At 43.0% G+C, this 21,443-nt stretch overlaps 2 protein-coding genes and 1 long non-coding RNA gene across 3 annotated transcripts in view; 1 reads left to right on the top strand and 2 right to left on the bottom strand.

Moving 5' to 3' along the window:
* Positions 1-16,266, top strand: part of LOC139370774 (rho-related BTB domain-containing protein 3-like) — a 28,736-nt gene extending 12,470 nt beyond the window's left edge. The window contains exons 7-12 of the mRNA XM_071110529.1: positions 6,058-6,167; positions 6,892-7,001; positions 8,196-8,365; positions 10,912-11,078; positions 15,202-15,298; positions 16,148-16,266. Of these exons, the coding sequence (XP_070966630.1) occupies positions 6,058-6,167; positions 6,892-7,001; positions 8,196-8,365; positions 10,912-11,078; positions 15,202-15,298; positions 16,148-16,266 (773 nt within the window). The remainder of the gene's footprint in view (positions 1-6,057; positions 6,168-6,891; positions 7,002-8,195; positions 8,366-10,911; positions 11,079-15,201; positions 15,299-16,147) is intronic.
* On the bottom strand, positions 7,070-11,323 carry LOC139370775 (uncharacterized). The gene is made up of 2 exons (XR_011627179.1): positions 11,007-11,323; positions 7,070-8,377 (listed from the first exon to the last, which is right to left on the bottom strand). It is a non-coding gene; the product is annotated as an uncharacterized lncRNA (long non-coding RNA).
* LOC139370773 (glutaredoxin (thioltransferase)) lies at positions 15,796-21,443 on the bottom strand. Its single transcript, XM_071110528.1, has 3 exons — positions 21,141-21,443; positions 19,332-19,460; positions 15,796-16,286 (listed from the first exon to the last, which is right to left on the bottom strand). The coding sequence occupies exons 1-2, from the start codon at positions 21,345-21,347 to the stop codon at positions 19,347-19,349; spliced, it is 321 nt and encodes a 106-aa protein (XP_070966629.1). The 5' UTR covers positions 21,348-21,443; the 3' UTR covers positions 15,796-16,286; positions 19,332-19,346.

The following is a 21,443-nucleotide window of genomic DNA, read 5'->3' as shown; positions in this document are numbered from 1 at the left end:
GTCATTGATCTGTTGAAAAATAAATTATAGTCCCACTAAGCCCAAACCAAATTGGATGGCGTATCGCTGCGGAATGCTGTGGTAGCTATGCTGGTTAAGTGTGCCTTGAAGTTTAAATAAATCACAGACCAGCAAGGCACCTACACACCATCCATAACACCTCCTCCTCCATGCTTTACAGTGGGAAAAACACATGCGGAGATCATCCGTTCACCCACACAAATCTCCAATTTGGACTCCAGACCAAAATACAAATTTCCACCGGTCTAATGTCAATTGCTCGTGTTTCTTGGCCCAATCAAGTCTCTTCTTCTTATTGGTGTCCTTTAGTAGTGTTTTTTGCAGCAATTCGACCATTAAGGCCTGATTCACACAGTCTCCTCTGAACAGTTGATGTTGAGATGTGTCTGTTACTTGAAGTCTGTGAAGCATTTATTTGGGCTGCAATTTATGAGGCTGGTAACTCCTCTGCAGCAGAGGTAACTCTGGGTCTTCCATTCCTGTGGCGGTCCTCATGAGAGCCAGTTTCATCATAGCGCTTGGTGTTTGCGACTGCACGTGAAGATACTTTAAAAGTTCTTGAAATGTTCCGTATTGACTGACCTTCATGTCTTAAAGTACTGATGAACTGTCGTTTCTCTTTGCTTATTTGAGCTGTTCTTTCTCAAACGCATTAAGAAGGAACTAAATTCCACAAATTAACTCCCTCATTGTCGTCACACGTCATCGGAGTGCGCAGCTGAACACTATATGCTGGAAAACACCCGGTTTGTTATTTTTGATTAAAACAAAACCGCTACATATATTGCTAGAACCTATTTTTAAAATTTTAAATATCAGACATTTGAAAGATCTAGTTTTGACCGTCATAATACCTCTGACGGCAGTAACTTTATGAGCACTAATTATGGTCAATTTAGACTGAGAATAGTATCTAGTTATGGTAAGGGGTGAAATAAGTATAGCCAGTTATAATTTTAATGGTTTAGCAGATATTAAAAAAATATCAGTCTTTACGTGGCTAAAAGAAAAGGAATATAACATACTGTTTACAGGAAACACACTCTACATCCTTAGATGAAGTTGTGTGGAAAAAGGAATGGGGTGGTGAAATATTTTCTGTCATGGACAAAGGAACTCAAAAAGTATGATGATATTAATTAACAAAAATGTTGATCTGAATGTGCAAATAGTTGGGAATTATTCGCAATTTTAGGTGGATCTTTTTTAATATGAAAGTGGACGAAAAAGAGATTTGGCTCATTAATCTTTTATTTATTTTATTTTACCTTTATTTAACTAGGCAAGTCAGTTAAGACCAAATTCTTATTTTCAATGACGGCCTAGGAACAGTGGGTTAACTGCCTTGTTCAGGGGCAGAACGACAGATTTGTACCTTGTCAGCTCGGGGGTTTGAACTTGCAACCTTCCGGTTACTAGTCCAACACTCTAACCACTAGGCTACCCTGCCGTGTGGTGGGGCAAAAAAGTATTTAGTCAGCCACCAATTGTGCAAGTTCTCCCACTTAAAAAGATGAGAGGCCTGTAATTTTCATCATAGGTACACTTCAACTATGACAGACAAAATGAGGAAAAAAATCCAGAAAATCACATTGTAGGATTTTTAATGAATGTATTTGCAAATTATGGTGGAAAATAAGTATTTGGTCAATAACAAAAGTTTCTCTCAATTATTTGTTATATACCCTTTGTTGGCAATGACAGAGGTCAAACGTTTTCTGTAAGTCTTCACAAGGTTTTCACACACTGTTGCTGGTATTTTGGCCCATTCCTACATGCAGATCTCCTCTAGAGCAGTGATGTTTTGGGGTTGTTGCTGGGCAACACAGACTTTCAACTCCTCAGAAGATTTTCTATGGGGTTGAGATCTGGAGACTGGCTAGGCCACTCCAGGACCTTGAAATCCTGCAGTGCCAGACGTGTCCCCCTGCTTAAGCCAGTACATGTCCAGGCCCGTCTGAAGTTTGCTAGAGAGCATTTGGATGATCCAGAAGAAGATTGAGAGAATATCATATGGTCAGATGAAACCAAAATATAACTTTTTGGTAAAAACTCAACTCAACCTACTGTGAAGCATGGGGGTGGAAACATCATGCTTTGGGGCTGTTTTTCTGCAAAGGGACCAGGACGACTGATCCGTGTAAAGGAAAGAATGAATGGGGCCATGTATCATGAGATTTTGAATGAAAACCTCCTTCCATCAGCAAGGGCATTGAAGATGAAACATGGCTGGGTCTTTCAGCATGACAATGATCCCAAACACACCACCGGGGCAACGAAGGAGTGGCTTCGTAAGAAGCATTTCAAGGTCCTGGAGGGGCCTAGCCAGTCTCCAGATCTCAACCCCATGGACTTTCAACTTCCTCCAAAGATTTTCTGTGTTGCCCAGCAGCAGCCCCAAAACATCACTGCTCTAGAGGAGATCTGCATGGAGGAATGGGCCAACATACCAGCAACAGTGTGTGAAAACCTTGTGAAGACTTACAGAAAACGTTTGACCTCTGTCATTGCCAACAAAGGGTATATAACAAAGTATTGAGAAACTTTTGTTATTGACCAAATACTTATTTTCCACCATAATTTGCAAATAAATTCATAAAAAATCCTACAATGTGATTTTCTGAATTTTTGTCTCATTTTGTCTGTCATAGTTGAAGTGTACCTATGATGAAAATTACAGGCCTCTCATCTTTTTAAGTGGGAGAACTTGCACAATTGGTGGCTGACTAAATACTTTTTTGCGCCACTGTATATATGAGTATTATAGTGTTCTATGATATACAGTGCATTTGGAAAGTATTCAGACCCCTTGACTTTTTCGACATTTAAATCGTTTTGTTGTCCTCATCAATATACACACAATACCCCATAATGAGACAGCAAAAACAGTTTTTTAGACATTTTTGCATAAAAAAAAAAAACTTAAATATCACATTTACATAAGTATTCAGACCCATTACTCAGTACTTTGTTGAAGCACCTTTGGCAGCGATTACAGCCTCGAGGCTTCTTGGGTATGATGCTACGACCTTGGCACACCAGTATTTGGGGAGTTTCTCCCATTCTTCTCTGCAAATCCTCTCAAGCTCTGTCAGGTTGGATGGGGAGCATCGTTGCACAGCTATTTTCAGGTCTGTCCAGAGATGTTCGATCGGGTTCATGTCGGGGCTCTGGCTGGGCCGTTCAAGGACATTCAGAGACTTGTCCCGAAGCCACTCCTGTGTTGTCTTGGCTGTGTGTTTAGGATCATTGTCTTGATGGAAGGTGAATATTCGCCCCAGTTTGAGGTCCTGAGCACTTTGGATCAGGTTTCATCAAGGATCTCTGTACTTTGTTCCGTTTATCTTTCCCTCGATCCTAACTAGTCTCCCAGTCCCTGCCGCTGAAAAATATCCCCACAGCATGATGCTGCCACCACCATGCTTCACCATATGGATCAGTTTCCTCCAGACGTGACACTTGGCATTCAGGCCAAATAATTCAATCTTGGTTTCATCAGACTTGAGAGTCCTTTAGGTGCCTTTTGGCAAACTCCAAGCGGGCTGTCATGTGCCTTTTACTGAGGAGTGGCTTCCGCCTGGCCACTCTACCATAAAGGCATGATTAGTGGGGTGCTGCAGAGATTAATGTCCTTCTGGAAGGTTCTCCCATATACACAGAGGAACTCTGGAGCTCTGTCAGTGACCATCAGGTACTTGGTCACCACCTTGACCAAGGCCCTTCTCTCCCGATTGCTCAGTTTGGCCAGGCACCCAGCTCTAGGAAGAGTCTTGGTGGTACCAAACTTCTTGAATTTAAGAATGATGGAGGCTACTGTGTTCTTGGGGACCTTGAATGCTGCAGACGTTTTTTGGTACCCTCCCCCAGATCTGTGCCTCGACACAATCCTGTCTCGGAGCTCTACGGACAATTCCTGACCTCATGGCTTGGTTTTTGCTCTGACATGTACCGTCAACTGTGGGACCTTATTTAGACAGGGGTGTGCTTTTCCAAATCATGTCCAATCAATTGAATTTACCATAGGTCTACTCCAATCAAGTTGTAGAAAAGTCTCAAGGATGATCAATGGAAACAGGATGCACATGTGCTCACTTTTGAGTCTCATAGCAAATGGTCTGAATACCTATGTAAATAAAGTATGTTTTAAAAAAAAATGTAATAAATGCAAAAATGTCTAAAATGCAGTTTTTTTGCTTTGTCAATATGGAGTATTGTGAGTAGATTGGTGTGAGAAATGTATTTATTCCATTTTAGAGTAAGTCTGTAACGTAACAGAATGTGGAAAAAAGGGGTCTGAATACTTTCCGAAGGCACTCTATACGGTATGAGTGTTTATATATTTTATATGAGTCTGTCTGTTGCTGTGGTATATACAGCGCCTTGCGAAAGTATTCGGCCCCCTTGAACTTTGCGACCTTTTGCCACATTTCAAGCTTCAAACATAAAGATATAAAACTGTATTTTTTTGTGAAGAATCAACAACAAGTGGGACACAATCATGAAGTGGAACGACATTTATTGGATATTTCAAACTTTTTTAACAAACAAAAACTGAAAAATTGGGCGTGCAAAATTATTCAGCCCTCTTAAGTTAATACTTTGTAGCGCCACCTTTTGCTGCGATTACAGCTGTAAGTCGCTTGGGGTATGTCTCTATCAGTTTTGCACATCGAGAGACTGAAATGTTTTCCCATTCCTCCTTGCAAAACAGCTCGAGCTCAGTGAGGTTGGATGGAGAGCATTTGTGAACAGCAGTTTTCAGTTCTTTCCACAGATTCTCGATTGGATTCAGGTCTGGACTTTGACTTGGCCATTCTAACACCTGGATATGTTTATTTTTGAACCATTCCATTGGAGATGTTGCTTTATGTTTTGGATCATTGTCTTGTTGGAAGACAAATCTCCGTCCCAGTCTCAGGTCTTTTGCAGACTCCATCAGGTTTTCTTCCAGAATGGTCCTGTATTTGGCTCCATCCATCTTCCCATCCATTTTAACCATCTTCCCTGTCCCTGCTGAAGAAAAGCAGGCCCAAACCATGATGCTGCCACCACCATGTTTGACAGTGGGTATGGTGTGTTCAGGGTGATGAGCTGTGTTGCTTTTACGCCAAACATAACGTTTTGCATTGTTGCCAAAAAGTTCAATTTTGGTTTCATCTGACCAGAGAACCTTCTTCCACATGTTTGGTGTGTCTCCCAGGTGGCTTGTGGCAAACTTTAAACAACACTTTTTATGGATATCTTTAAGAAATGGCTTTCTTCTTGCCACTTCCATAAAGGCCAGATTTGTGCAATATACGACTGATTGTTGTCCTATGGACAGAGTCTCCCACCTCAGCTGTAGATCTCTGCAGTTCATCCAGTGATCATGGGCCTCTTGGCTGCATCTCTGATCAGTCTTCTCCTTGTATGAGCTGAAAGTTTAGAGGGACGGCCAGGTCTTGGTAGATTTGCAGTGGTCTGATACTCCTTCCATTTCAATATTATCGCTTGCACAGTGCTCCTTGGGATGTTTAAAGCTTGGGAAATCTTTTTGTATCCAAATCCGGCTTTAAACTTCTTCACAACAGTATCTCGGACCTGCCTGGTGTGTTCCTTGTTCTTCATGATGCTCTCTGCGCTTTTAACGGACCTCTGAGACTATCACAGTGCAGGTGCATTTATACGGAGACTTGATTACACACAGGTGGATTGTATTTATCATCATTAGTCATTTAGGTCAACATTGGATCATTCAGAGATCCTCACTGAACTTCTGGAGAGAGTTTGCTGCACTGAAAGTAAAGTGGCTGAATAATTTTGCACGCCCAATTTTTCAGTTTTTGATTTGTTAAAAAAGTTTGAAATATCCAATAAATGTCGTTCCACTTCATGATTGTGTCCCACTTGTTGTTGATTCTTCACAAAAAAATACAGTTTTATATCTTTATGTTTGAAGCCTGAAATGTGGCAAAAGGTCGCAAAGTTCAAGGGGGCCGAATACTTTCGCAAGGCACTGTATGTTATTTGTGTGCCTATGGTTCTGGTGTGACCCAGGGGCGTGGGAGTGGGAGCACCTCCAGGAGGCCGTGGGGGAGAAGCTGAAGAACTCTCTGGCCGTGGCTCAACTCATGGACCGCGTCCGCTCCTTCATGGGCAGAGACAAGGTGACCCATGGTTAACATGGACTCGCACACACAAAAAAATACACCATGTGATACCCTATTCCCCCATATAACACAATACATGTGGTTCTGATCAAAAGCAGTGTACTAGCAGTGCACTAATTGATTGAATTGGGATAATGTTTACTCTCAGATTGAGCAAAGGGAATGGGATGTGGGCCGCCTTAACATCAGGAGACATGTGACATGCAGGTTCATAATTCGATCTGGTGACCAGGCTTGAGTTCCTTCTATTTCAATTCCATCAGAAGTGAAGTGCAACTTTTGCACTCATCATTTACATTTATCATTTCTCAATACAAGTCATACGCTTGGTTCCAATCCATCTACAGGATTGACTAAGCAGTTGAAAGTCAATGATTTGTGTACTCTAAACCAGCAGGCTCTGGCACAATGCGAGCGATGTTATATCACTGCAGCATAATGAAGCCAATGGGTTTGATATGCAGACTGCTCTGGAAGCGAGCCTGCCTGCCAGTCTGTTTCAGCATTAGCCAGCTCCATTGAGGCGGTCTTGGCAGGGAGGGCAGGGACAGTGGAGTTGGCCACTGCTGAGGCAGGCGTGTAGACAGGCTATTTCTATGCCACGGGTGGGTGGTGGAGATGGAAGCTCAGAATGAATGGCACTCATGGTAGTAAATACCAACAGTGGTGGAATCCTCAGACATAACCCACGCTGTGTGTGTGTGTGTGTGTGTGTCTGTAGGGCTCCAGGGATACGCCTAACGCTCGGCCCGCCCAGCTTGGTCCTCAGTCTCTGGTCAACCTCTTCAACTCTCCTCTCTACTCTGATGTCATCTTCATGGTGCAAGGCAAGTACACACACACACACACAGTAAACTTTTTTCTATTACACATGATTAACTGATTTCTTCACTGAGGGCCCTCAGGTAGTCAGTCCATTTCATTATTGCACCAGAGAAAAAATGGCATCAACATATTTAGGGTGCCTTGTATGACGTACACTTGATATACAATAGTCGCAGTGCTTTAGACATTCATGGCAGATTTTGTACAATTCTTCTGTTTTGTTTATAAGAGCTTAGTAATACTACAGACACCCTAATATTATGTTTACAGATGTTATATTATGTATACAATTTTATAAATGACTTTGCTGCAGAAACAGTACATAGTTTTTATGACAAACTCTCTCGCAGGGTGATGCCAAGCTCCAAGTTCATAAGCAATCATCTACAATAACCCATGTAATGAAATATATATATATTTTTTAAATATGCCCGACACTTCAAAATGTATCCACTTTGCAGCATGTTCTTCACCTGCGCTGCACCCAACTATAGAGGGCTGTCATAAGTGACACAATGTCTGTCAAGACTTCAAGACAACCATTATGTCATGCTTTATAGCTGTCATAAGCTCTGGGTTAATTTAAACGACCCGTTGGGAGACAGTACATGAGCAGATCATTCGGTAGATGTGAAGCTGTAGAGGCTTGTCTGTTTCTTTCAAGAAAATAAAAAAATACAGTGAATAGCTTTCGCTATTATCCTCCACTGTATCGTGAAGAGGCTAAAAACCTTCCCCTTACAATAGAGGTATGTCAAGAGTGTGATTAGCAACACGTTACCGAAAGCTCTCTCTCTTCACCTGAACCATCATTCAACCCCTCTCCTCCTCAACTCTTCCCCAAGGCCTTGCTGGCATGGAGAATGTGTTCTCAGCAAAGTAACCTGGTAAAATAAGGACTACATTCAAGCAATAAGGTCCGGGGGGGTGTGGTGTATGGCCAATATACCACGGCTAAGGGCTGTTCTTAGCACAACACATCGCAGAGTGCCTGGACACAGCCCTTAGCTGTGGTATATTGGCCATATACCACAAACCCCCAAGGTGCCTTATTACTATTATAAACGGGTTACCAATGTAATTCAAAATAAATTGGTCATACCTTTGGTATATGGTCTGATATACCCTGCTGTCAGCCAATCAGCATTCAGGGCTCGAACCACCCAGATTATATTTAAAAATAGACTGTGTTTCAGGGAGTGTGTTACCAGCTCACCGGGCGGTCCTGGTGGCTCGCTGCGATGTCATGGCGGCCATGTTCAGCGGGAAGTACGCAGAGGCACGGAGTCGGGTGGTGCCCATCCACGGAGTCTCCTCTGACACCTTCCTCTCCTTCCTGGAGTACCTCTACACTGACACCTGCTGTCCTGGTGGGTCCACTGCTGCAGGGCAGGAGCAAAAACAGGCACTTTGTAAAGGTCCCACTCCGGGTAAACATGGGTTAGGGCTAGACATGGCCTTGAGACCAGGGGTGGCCAAACCATCATTCTGGAGAACTATTGTTCCAACCTTGTTCTAACTTATGCTGCGTTTAGATGGTACGAGGTAGACGGCAAACCCAGATGTCATAGTTTTCAATAAAAGCACAATGGTAGACGGGACTTGTCGCCAGAGTTCAGATATTTCAATGTTGATTTGCTCTGTTTGTTACTGAAATCACCATAGCAACGCAAACCATCGTGCTGGCTTGCTTTTGCATTCACCCTCTTTCTTGCTTTCTTGTTCCGCTATACCGTCTGGTATGCCGTTTTTTTTGTGTCCCTCATCTAAACGCAGCATAACACTCAGTATTCAGCCAATTAAGGTCCTTATTATGAGCAGCTGATTCCCTAGAATAACAGGAAATTAGCTGTAAAAATGCTATATTCTCTGAGCCTCATTGTGTAGAATAGCATGAGATTAGCTATAAAACTGCAAATTTTTCTTTAAGTCCCATGGCAATATGTGTAGAATTGCAGGAAATTAGCTTTAGCTCAGACTAGGGATGTAACAGCTCACCAAACCCAGTTTGGGTTGGTTTCGGTACAGTGGGAAAATGAAATGCCAACAGTTACTGCAGTAAATATTTGTTAATTTAAGAATATATTAAGTGTTGGTATTCATGTTTCCATATACTGTATGATCATGAGTCATAATGATGAGGGCACAATCAGGAATACCAACACATTGTATTTTCTTAAATGAAAACACGATTACTCATGAACAACACTAAAGTAAAGTGAAATATGCTTGTGAAATCAATGTGTAACCATGGCTAAGATATTGTATAATATCTTACAAAGAGAAAAATATGTGACTCTCACAAAGAGGGTGTGTCTGAGGCATGGTACTTCACATGTCCTACTCCTGGGTAATGTGATGGGCTATCACTATTAAGTAGCTCTCTGTAGCCCTGGAGGTCCATCCATCTGTATTACGCAAAACACGGGGTGCATTGGCCAATTCATTGACAACATTTTGCTTTAGTTTGCTTATATAGAGCGGGTACTCCCAGTTTGCTGAAATGGGTGCGAGAGAGCCACGTTCATAATGTGGCTCGAGCACTTTCACGAGGTGCTGAAACCCCTTATTTTTCTCAACCACCGAGAATGGGTGCATATTCACGGCCAGGGGGGCAACTTTCACTGGGGACGGGCATATCCCCCCCACATTCTGAAATTGCATTTTTGTCCTCCCAGTTTTGTCATTGGAATGTGATACAAAACGTGACAACGGTGTGCTTTAGGACCATGCGGACGCCTCCAAGAGGTCGGGTAGGCTGTTTGGAGTGTTTATCCGACTGGATAAAAAAAATTATATATATATAAAATCCCCCCCCCCCCCCCACACACACACTTCTAAAGCCAAAGTGGCGCCTCTGTCCGCAGCTATAAACATACCTATCGCTCTAGTAATTTCTTTGGCCCGGTCAGAATCCGCTGCAAAGGGCTGCTTAAATGCAGAGGGGAGACAAAGTTGTGTTGTTTTTGTGTGTTTCTGTCTTGCTCTGTTAATAAGAAACATGGGCTGAAGTAGGCATAAATGTGTCAACATGTTTGAGGTGATGGCAGCTGCATAGGCTATACTCATTGAGCATTGTCGACATACTCGCTCTGTCCATCACCGTTGTAATCTACTGGGAAGTGCAAATGTTCCCAAACTAGAGATTTAAATTATGGAGAATTCTCCTCCGACCCCACCACTCGCCATTGTACAGAACTAGCTCCCAGCTGCGACAAAAGGATAGATTGAAATGCTCCAATTAAGATGAGAATTTTGATAACATTGATGTTTTCTTATTTCAGATTTACTCAAGCCTATAGGCCTAGCGATTTTATATTTTAAATATATATTTTTATGTATTCAGTCAGGTTCACAGTGCAGACCGAACAGAGGTCTCCATACCAAACAGTTCGGTACGAATACGTGTACCATTACACCCCTAGCTCAGACCTTGAAGGGGCCCTGCAAAACTGCGGTACGCCACTGTCCGGGTCCTCGGTGCTGGTCAGTAGAGGCTGTGACATGATTTACGGTGGATTTACATGCTCAGATGGTATAAATAGTATCTCTTATGGCCTAAAGGGATTTGACTGTCAGCTCCCCAAAGAATTGACAGGCTGGGGGGACATCAAAAGAAATTGGAGTTGACACTGACCCTAGTACGATATGATAAATAGTACTGTAATGCCCGATTTGTTTGGAGGGTGAGCGAGTGAGTGTGAGTTGTTATCTGGTCGTTGGTTTATTTTTCACAGCTGTGTGTAATGTGATATGATTGACAGTACAGCAAATGGAGACATTTGCTGCGGTCTGTGTGCGGTTTATAAATCCCAACAATGGCATGGATTTCAACCACAATTTACAATCAAATCCGTGCATGATTTTCTAAATGAGGCTCCAGTATGTTTGACAGTGTCTATGTATGTGTGTCCAGCCAGTGTGTTGCAGGCCATGGCCGTGCTGGTCTGTGCAGAGATGTACCAGGTGAAGCGCCTGCAGCACCTGTGTGAGGTGTGTGTGTGTGCCTACCTCCAGAGCATGCCTAGCCGAGAGCTGGCATCAACCGGCATCAGTGTGATCCGGCTTCTCCGTAGGGCTAAGGTAGGTGTGTGAAAGATATTCTCCATTTCATCTTGGCACTCCTGTAGATCTGAAACGTTTGATAGGTGTGAGCAATATATTGAAGATTCTCATACGTGTTTGATTCTTTCAAATCTACCAACATGGCCTCAGGGAAATCAATAGGATTTGGGAAGTTTATTTGTACCCCTCCTATTAGTATGATATGTTACAAATGGAATAGTTGTCATACATCATCATTTGAATTGGAGGAAATATAGTATTGTAATGAAACATTCAGGGAGCAGGTCTTGAACCCTCAACCTTCTAGCCCGAAGTCCAGCGCGCTATCGACTGTGCCCCAAAAAAACATGCTCAAACGGCAGAGTCGATATCCGCGCTTATAAACCCAGGGTTGTTACACTACTCCCTCCTTTCAAAGAGCGCGTCCTCATGCTAGCTTACGACTCTGTCTTATATGAACGCACTCCATTGGCCAAGCACACGCACTGTCGTGGATGCAAGGTCCGATCACTTCTGACACCAATGTAATGAAACAGGCAGGGGGCAGGTCTCAAACCCTCGACCTTCTAGCCCGAAGTCCAGCGCGCTATCGACTGTGCCCCAAAAGCATGCGCTAGCGGCAGTCAATATCCGCGCTTATAAACCCAGGGTCATTACAGTATCATACTACTGTAACAATGGCGCCGTAGAAGAAGGCTGACTATTTACGTGTCCCCAACTGATGGTGTTTTTTTTGTTCGTTTGTTTGCAACTTATTATTTTAACTTATTTTGTACATAGTGTTCCGCTTATGTCTCTAATGATCGAAAATAACTTCTGGACTTCAGGACTGGGTTTACTCACCACGGACTGGCAGAATCCTTTTTTTCCTTTTAACGAGTCTGACGCAAATGATATACTGCTTTCTCGGGAACAGGCCCAGATCCCCGTGATTTGGGTGTCGAGGAGGTGGAGAAAAAGGGTCCAGAAGGCGGGCTGCCTTCTGAGAATTCATAGGCGATCGAATAAACCTCCACTTCCTTCCATTCTGATAGCAAATGTGCAATCTTTGGAGAATAAAACAGATGACCTAAGCGGGAAGATGAATCTACCAACGGTAATATCTTATGCTTCACGGAGTCATGGCTGAACGATAACACTATCAACATACAGCTGGCTGGTAATGTGGCGGCATCTGGTAAGACAAGGGGCGACGGACTATGTATTTTTGTAAATAACAGCTGGTGCACAATATCTAAGGAGGTCTCAAGCTATTGCTCGCCTGAGGTAGAGTATCTCATGATAAGCTGTAGACCACACTATCTACCTAGAGAGTTTCTGTATTTTTCATAGCTGTTTACATACCACCACAGACGGAGGCTGGCACTAAGACAGCATTGAATAAGCTGTATTCCGCCATAAGCAAACAAGAAAATGCCCACCCAGAGGCGGCGCTCCTAGTAGCCTGGGACTTTATTGTAGGGAAACTTATCTCAGTTTTACCAAATTTCTATCAGCATGTTAAATATGCAAATGGAGGGAAAATAATTCTGCACCACCTTTACTCCAAATACAAAGCACTCTCTCGCCCTCCATTTTGCAAATCTGACCATAATTCTATCCTCCTGATTCGTGCTTACAAGTAAACATTAAAGCAGGAAGCACCAGTGACTAGATCAATAAAAAAGTGGTCAGATGAAGCAGACACTAAGCTACAGGACTGATTTGCTAGCAGACTGGAATATGTTTCGGGATTCCTCCAATGGCATTGAGGAGTACACCACATCTGTCATTGGCTTCATCAACAAGTGCATCAATGACATCGTCCCCACAGTGACCGTAAGTACATACCATAAGCCATGGATTACAGGCAACATCCAAACTGAGCTAAAGGCTAGAGCTGAAACTTTCAAAGGAGCGGGACTCTTAACCCAGAAGCTTATAAGAAATCCCGCTATGCCCTCTGGCGAACCTTCAAACAGGCAAAGCATTAATACAGGACTAAGATCGAATTGTACTACACCGGCTCTGATGCTCGTCGGATATGGCAGGGCTTGCAAACCATTACAGACTACAAAGGGAAGCACAGCCGAGAGCTGCCCAGTGACACAAGCCTACAAGACGAGCTAAACTACTTCTATGCTCGCTTCGAGGCAAATAACACTGAAACGTGCATGAGAGCATCAGCTGTTCCGGAAGACTGTGATCACGTTCTCCGCAGCCGATGTGAGTAAGACCTTTAAACAGGTCAACATTCACAAGGCTGCAGGGTCAGATGGATTACCAGGACATGTACTGCGAGCATGCGCTGCCCATCTGGCAAGTGTCTTCACTGACATTTTCAACCTCTCCCTGTCCGAGTCTGTAATACCAACATGTTTTAAGCAGACCACCATAGTGCCTGTGCCCAAGAACACTAAGGTAACCTGCCTAAATGACTACCGACCTGTAGCACTTACATCTGTAGCAATGAAGTGCTTTGAAAGGCTGGTCATGGCTAGGCCTGATCAACGACAAGACCATTGTGAAGAGGGCACGACAAAACCTATTCCCTCTCAGGAGACTGAAAAGATTTGCCATGGATCCTCAGATCCTCAAAAGGTTCTACAGCTGCACCATCGAGAGCATCCTGACCAGTTGCATCACTGCCTGGTATGGCAACTGCTCAGCCATCACTGGGGCCAAGCTTCCTGCCATCCAGGAACTCAATACCAGGCGGTGTCAGACGAAGGCCCTAACAATTGTCAGACTCTAGCCACCCTTGTCATAGACCGTTCTCTCGGCTACCGCACGGCAAGCTGGACCGGAGTGCCAAGTCTAGGTCCAAGAGGCTTCTAAACAGCTTCTACCCCCAAGCCATAAGACTCCTGAACATCTAATCAAATGGCTACCCAGACTATTTGCATTGCCCCCCCCCCCTTCTCTCTTTTACACCGCTGCTACTCTCTGTTATCATCTATGCATAGTCACATTAATAACACTACCTACATGTACATATTACCTCAACTAACCGGTGCCCCCACACATGGACTCCGTACCGGTACCCCCCTGTATATAGTCTCGCTATTGTTATTTTACTGCTGCTCTTTAATTACTTGTTACTTTTATTTCTTATTCTTATCCATATTTTTTAAAACTGCATTGTTGGGTGGCGGCTCGCAAGTAAGCATTTCACTGAAAGGTCTACTACAGCTGTTGTATTCGTCGCATGTGACTAATATAATTTGATACGCCATACCCGGTCGTACAATATCATACGAATTGGAGGACGTATAGTATCAGACGTTATACAATATCACACAAATTGGATGCCGTTAGCACCCAGCAGGTTAGGAGAATTTACATTGCAGGTTAGTAGAATAAGGTTAAGTGGAAGGGTTAGCTAAAATGCTACAGTCGTCCTCGACACGACCATGCAACCTCTGGGTTGCTAGACGGTCATGTTATATGCCAACCCGTCCAACTGCCCTACTTTTTGTTAAGTAATTGTAAGCATTATTTTATTGGTAATGTAACACGTCATAGCAAATAGAGGTACAAATGTAAGTAACATACCCTACATCTGTTTAATATGGTCAGGGTGAATTTACAGAAGTAAGAAGCCTAGGGGAAGGATTTTGGATTCAGCAAGAGTGTGTGTTCTGACACAATAGCTTATCTTCAGTAGCATCCACCACATTGCGTTCCACTCAGTGGAGGTATAGAGTGAGAGAAGACAAGGAAGTCACTTCAGACTATTCAGATGATGCACCCCTTGATGTTTCAATGTTTCTAATATTCAGTGCCCCAAAAAAATAATGTATGATTAAATAATTGTAGTTTTATTAATGATCCTTACCACAAACCTGAGAGGATTTGGTTAAGGAAATAACTTGTACCGAACGCTGTGAAGGATTAACCCACCAATGTGCTGTCACCTATCCAGTTCTTTCTGGTCATTGGTTTAAAAACACTGGAGGCAGGGAAAGCAGAGAATATGCATGCATGCACATTGCACATGCACAGGGTTGGAAAATGTCATTTTCCGTGTGGAAGTCATTGCTGGTGTTAATTTATTCCGCCCCATATATTCTAAATCTTCAACAGTTACACAATACATCTTTGCTCAAATAGCTGACTCCTCCCCTCTCTCCTTCTACCTCTTTCTCTCTCTCGCTCACAGTGCCACAACGCAGAGCAGCTGTACGTATGGCTTCTCCACTTCATAGCCAATAACTACCTAATCTTCAGTCACAAGCCCGACTTCCTGGAGCTCTCAGGTGAGAGATCAGACACAAGACATATTGATAACTCAAACTCACTAAGTGTGACTGGTGTTGCAAAATCCATGCTGTCCAACTAAGGAAATGGACACATACGAGTCACCATGAGCTAAAACCGATCCCAGCTGTTGTGAAAGCGATTGACATTTTACTGACAGCTTTGTGTAGACCGTATGTTAAAGGGAAGTAGTGAAGTGTAATCCATATAGGCATAATGTTAGTTTTGATAGCACATATTAAGTAGGGGACATATGAATTCTGAAAGGGAACATACTACTGGTCAAATAAGCAGTTCTGATTGAGGATGTAGTGGATTGTCATAGCATGTAAAAAACATTTACACACCTTTACATTTTCTAAATAGAGCTTGCACACCTATGACGCTAAATTAGCATTGTTAGCGTTTACCGTTCTTGACGCTCGTCAAGCCACTTCATCCCAGATTATGACACATTTTATAAAGCCCACACTGGTTAATAAGCACACAGGGAAGGTTTAGTTGCATCTACAACAGGTTTATTTCCATTAACAAGGTCATCGTACACCAGTGCATATTTAAGGTCAAATGGACGGATCTTTAAGGGCACAAGTGAAGTGATACACGATACAAAGACTAAATAGTACTACACAATATTATTCACATTGGTCCAGCTCTTGGGTGTAAACACAAGTGTTTCAGGCAGAGCATGCATGTGGCTTGATGATGGCTTCATAGAAATGTTGGTTTAGGCAATGACGGATAAAAATAAATACTGGCACTGTGTGTGTACGCGCGCATCCATGTGTGTGAGAGAGCGGGGTGACATCGTCATGGCAACCTTGTTTTTTTGTTGTCTTGGTTGACAGAGGAGGAGCGGGAACAGGTGGAGAGACTGCGCTGGCCTTCCCGAGGTTACCTTCAAGAACTGAGCGAGTACCAGCAGCGCCGACGCAAACTCAAGAAGTCCCGCTGCCTCGTCATGTGACACCCACCCGCCGCCACACCCTGGAGAAGTAGTGAGAGGCAGAGAGGAGAAGAGGAAGGTGTGGGGCGAGAGAAAGGAGGGGGAGAGGAATTGGGAGAAGGCATTAAAAACAGAACATAATTGAGTCATCTGCCTCAAATGGACAGTGAAAAAGAGGGACAGAAAGCTAACCAGCTCGGGAGGAAACCCAGAGGGTTAAGCGCAGAGCTGAAAGGTCGAAGAGGCCTGGTCGAAAGGCGATGTCTACGGGAGGTGACAAAAGACTGACGCACTCCGGTTCCCGAAGAACAACACGTGACTGTGTCCCCGGGACAAAATGACTGATTTACTTAACCAGGGAGAATTTCAAATGACAGCTGAATTCCACTGGAAACCAGGGCGTAAAAAATTTAATAATGGCCATGTTTGTCCTTTTTTAAGTCGCGCTGGCTGCATAGCTCATATGTTTTCTATATCATACTTATGTGGTTTCTGATATGTAAATCCTTCTCCAGGCATTGTGCACATGCAAAAAAGATGACCTGGAAAGCCACCATTATCTGTTCATGGAGCACTGTATCTGTAGCCCAATGAATAATGGTATAAAAATGGCCCTTTCCATGGCAAATAACTAGCCATGGAGAATGGACAGTGATTCTCTTTGCCATCTCCACACAGGAGAGAGAACATTTTGGTTTTTAGCAGAGAAGGTGCTCAAATTTATAAATGTGCGGAAACACAGGAAAACAGTCAAAGGAACATGCTGAAATGTATCCAAAACGTTTGGGAGTCTGTCTAATGAACGTGACCCGGGATTGTGCGTCTATAGAGGATGTCTGTATCTAATCTATGCTTGACACAGAATCCTACAGTCCCAAATCAACCCAAGGCGCTACATACACCCTTCTCATTGAAGCCACAAAAGTTCAAGGTCGACCATGGTACTGCAGGCATTGGTAGCAGGAAACAGGATCCCCCATTAGAGTAAATGGAAAAATGGCAATCCTCGTGTTAATAAAAAAAAAAGCTTCTAATATACCAGATGCCCTTGAACTGATTATTTTCAAAATCGCACACAGAAGTTAAGGACAATTGAGTTGCTAATATTGGCAGACTGCGGTACCCTGGTCAGCCTTCAACTTGAGGTACTCAATGAGAGGGGGCAGCACTTAGCTAGCCTGCAACATCACTTCCTGGAGTAGCTGAAACAGCGCATATGTCTCCATGAGACACCATCTTAACCGACTTAATTTGGATTCAATGCGCTATTGAGTATTCACATAGGAATGAATGGTGTCACGGGATCTATGTTTTTGTCCATTCAATATATACAGTTATTGGCTACACCCTACATACAACTTAATGTCCCCTTCTTTTATGTCTGTAATGGGTCATCAAGAAGTGCCTAGGGCTATAGGAGTTGATCTGGGACTAGGCCAACATAACTGTGAGTACATAGTGGTCCTACATGGCTGTCTTATTGGGTTATTCTGCAATGCTAAATCCTCTTAAGAGTGTTAACAGCATTGGGGCACCTGGAGACTTAAATTACCACACACACCTTCTGTGGTGAACAAATGATTTGATCTGTTCATTGAAACCATAACCAACAACGCCTCTGGTTTGACCTCATTTTTGCCACGAGATTATAATTTGACAGTGCTGCGACTATTTTTGTAATGTGTACTGTCTGTACCAGGGGGTGTTCTATGTGTTTTTTTTAAACATCTGGAGTAGAGCTAACTGCGTAATGCACCCAGCATGTGGAGACTAGAGGGTGCGGGGTGTTTAGTTTCGTGGCCCTCTAGCCACGGGGGATGGCCGTGTACAGTAATAGTTGTGACCTCTGAGTCACTGGGAATAAAGACATGTTTTAGAAGAACACGTTGGCACATCGCCTACTGAATCGTTGACATGCATCTGCTCGGTACGAGAGGTCTGTCACGTGTGTGTGTGTGTGTGTTAGTGCTTAGTGTGCATTAATAATGCACATACATATTCACATACAGCATGTCATGTGTTGAAGGTTAGTCTGAAGCTTGGTTGCTTTTGGCTTGAATTTAAACTACATACATTTATACACACACAATATGATTTGAAGCAATTTCAACCTCAAACCACATAAGCAAATTACTTGCATTCCTAAGCTTTTTGTGGGTGTATGGCTCTTTATTACTCATGACCCCTTATGTTGAAAATGTTAGTGTAGTTAACGGCTCTGCATAAGCTCTAAATTAATCAACCTTGCGCAATATTAACATTTTCAATTTCACCTCATCCACGTGCGTGTGACGGAGAGTAAGTCACATGTTGGTGTGAGTAACGTGCATTTATGCTCTCCCCCCCCCCCCCGGGTTGTATCAATGTTGCCAACAACACAAGTTGTGACTAACAGGCCAACTGGTGTATTGAGACATACTGTATGTTGGGATCTCTAGCAGAGAGGTTGAGGGATACCTTGCTGTGGGTAAAAATGCTTCCGTTTCACAGTTCGCTCCCTTCTGCCTTGTTAACAAGCTAAAATGCTGCATGCACCGCAAACGTCAATTTAATCTTGTGTTGCCAGATTCCGTAATCTCACATTTGCTCTGAAAGGGAAGGCTGAATTGAGGCTAACAACAATCTAATCCATACACTCTTTAGTCTGTTTCTGGAGGAGAATAGCTCCCACTCGCTGTACCTTGGTGGAAGCTTATGACTTATGACCTTTGCCTCTGGGGTCATTCATAAGTCAAAACGGGTCCCCTAAATGGACAGAAATATTATTTAAATCTAGGTCCTTAGGCTATGTGTTGTTTTTATTTAACTAGTCAAGTCAGTTAAGAACAAATACTTAGTTACATGTGTCCCAAGGTGGCTGTGGAGGATCCGTTTGGCCAGCAGGTGGCGTGGTTCTCTGGCCCCTGAGCTATCTGTTCTCTAGCCTCCTGAAACACCACCTCAGCTTCTCCCAGTCTGGAGGCTTGCTGAAGCACCACATTACTCCCCCACCCCTCACTCTCGACAACTTCCCTCTCTACATTACAAACTCTAATCCCCTGCCTTGCGCCTCCCTCTCCCTCACTCCCTTTCATGCGTGTACATACCTGGGGCAGTGTGTGTCACTGCAGCGCACCAATGGACTGCAGCATCCCCTCCAGTTTCCCACTTTCGTCCAGATCTGCCACGTCACTGCCCCCTCCCACACACTCCTCACCGATGAACACCCGCGGGACCTACACACACACCACACTGTACTATTTATATTTGACAACTTTATACTTCTCTACATTCTTAAAGAAAATGATGTACTTTTTACTCCATACATTCCCTGACACCCAAAAGTACTCATTACATTTTGAATGCTTAGCAGGTCAGGAAAATGGTCTAATTCACACACTTATCAAGAGAACATCCCTAGTCATCCCTACTGCCTCTGATCTGGCAGACGCACTAAACACATTTTTGTTTGTAAATCCGTACATTTTAAAAAACAAGAAAATGGTGCCGTCTGGTTTGCTTAATATAAGGAATTTGAAATTATTTTTACTTTCAAATCAAATCTTATTGGTCACATACACGTGATTAGCAGATGGTATTGCAGGTGTAGTGAAATGCGTGTGCTTCTAGCTCCAACAGTGCAATATCTAACAAATTACACAACATATACCCAATACACACACATCTAAGTAGGAATGAATTAAGACGATATACATGTATGAGCAATGTCAGAGCGGAACGGACTAAGATACCGTAGAATAGTATAGAATACAGTATATATAGATATGAGATGAGTAATGCCAGATATGTGAACATTATTAAAGTGACTAGCATTCCATTCCTTAAAGTGGCCAGTGATTTCTAGGCTATGTCTATAGGCAGCAGCCTCTAATGTGCTAGTGATGGCTTTAACAGTCTGATGGCCTTGAGATAGAGACTGAAAAACAGCTTCTCGGTCCCAGTGATGTGTACGGCAAGGAACTTTCTCCACTGCGGTCCCTTTTATGTAGAAGTCCACAATCACCTCCTTTGTTTTGTTGACAATTTTATTTTACCTTTATTTAACTAGGCAAGTCAGTTAAGAACAAATTCTTATTTTCAATGACGGCCTAGGAACAGTGGGTTAACTGCCTGTTCAGGGGCAGAACGACAGATTTGTACCTTGTCAGCTCGGGGATTTGAACTTGCAACCTTTCGGTTACTAGTCCAACACTAACCACTAGGCTAGTGAGTGGTTGTTTTCCAGGCACCACACTTTGTAAGTACATTTAAAACCAAATACTTTTGGACTTTTACTCTAGTAGGATTTTACTGGGTGACTCACTTTTACTTAAATCCATTAATAAGGACAGTAAATGAATAGCTGAATACATTCACATGTGATGAGCTTCAAGCCAATCAGCGTTCATAGATTGCTGAGTCATTGCGATGGACGATCGAACTGTTATGCCGCGTTCAGAACAACTGGGAACTCGGAAAAAAACGAGCTCAGACTGGGAAAAATCAATTTGAACGGTCATCCAACTCGGAATTCCAACTCGTGAACTCGGGCCTCTTTCGAGAGCTCCAACTTTCCTACCTGAAAATCATTGACGTCATTAGTTTCCAGTTTTTTTGAACGGGAAATAACACAAACAAAAAAAATTATCATGTAACGTTACAATAGTCCGCATATTTTTTTTAACTCCGGTATGTATTTTGCTATACAAAAAAAATGAGACGTCGAGATATTACGCTCGTTATGAACTCTTTCACCGAAAAGCACTCTTTGTTCTCAAAAATCCAATTGAACGACAGCCATCTTTGAGATCGCGCCCAATTGTCTGGATACAAAGTTACATGCAGCGTTGTACTCATCACAACAACAAAGGAATAACGAATTGAAATACTGGCAATACTCGAATGAAGACACTCACCGTCCGAGCTCCAGTTATCTCCAAAAAGTAGTCCTGTAAACTACTCATATCGCTCCGTCCAGTGATGTCAATAAATTCTAAATGCCCAGCTTTGAATTTGTACTTTGTCAATACCTCTTTGGCCGTAACGCAATACGGGCACGATGGTTTGAGAAATATTGTAACTTTGTCTCCTCTAAGTTTAGTTTCGACAAATTCCTGTGCCATTCTAGCGGTAGTTGAAAGACAAAAATATTGGCTTGCAAATTTGATATGAACAGCTCGGCGCGATTAATGTTTTGATGAGCAGTCTACTTCCGTATT

Source organism: Oncorhynchus clarkii, chromosome 17 (genome assembly GCF_045791955.1).
Source record: "Oncorhynchus clarkii lewisi isolate Uvic-CL-2024 chromosome 17, UVic_Ocla_1.0, whole genome shotgun sequence".
NCBI lineage: Eukaryota > Metazoa > Chordata > Actinopteri > Salmoniformes > Salmonidae > Oncorhynchus > Oncorhynchus clarkii.
Note: the sequence above shows the minus strand (reverse complement) of the source record. Positions and strands in the feature narration are given on the sequence as shown.

Excerpts from the sequence above, each read along its gene's own strand:
- LOC139370773 (XM_071110528.1), bottom strand. The coding sequence starts at position 21,347 with ATGGCACAGGAATTTGTCGAAACTAAACTTAGAGGAGACAAAGTTACA. Across the intron at positions 19,461-21,140 it reads AGATAACTGGAGCTCGGACG|GTCCCGCGGGTGTTCATCGG; the intron begins GTGAGTGTCTTC and ends GTGTGTGTGTAG.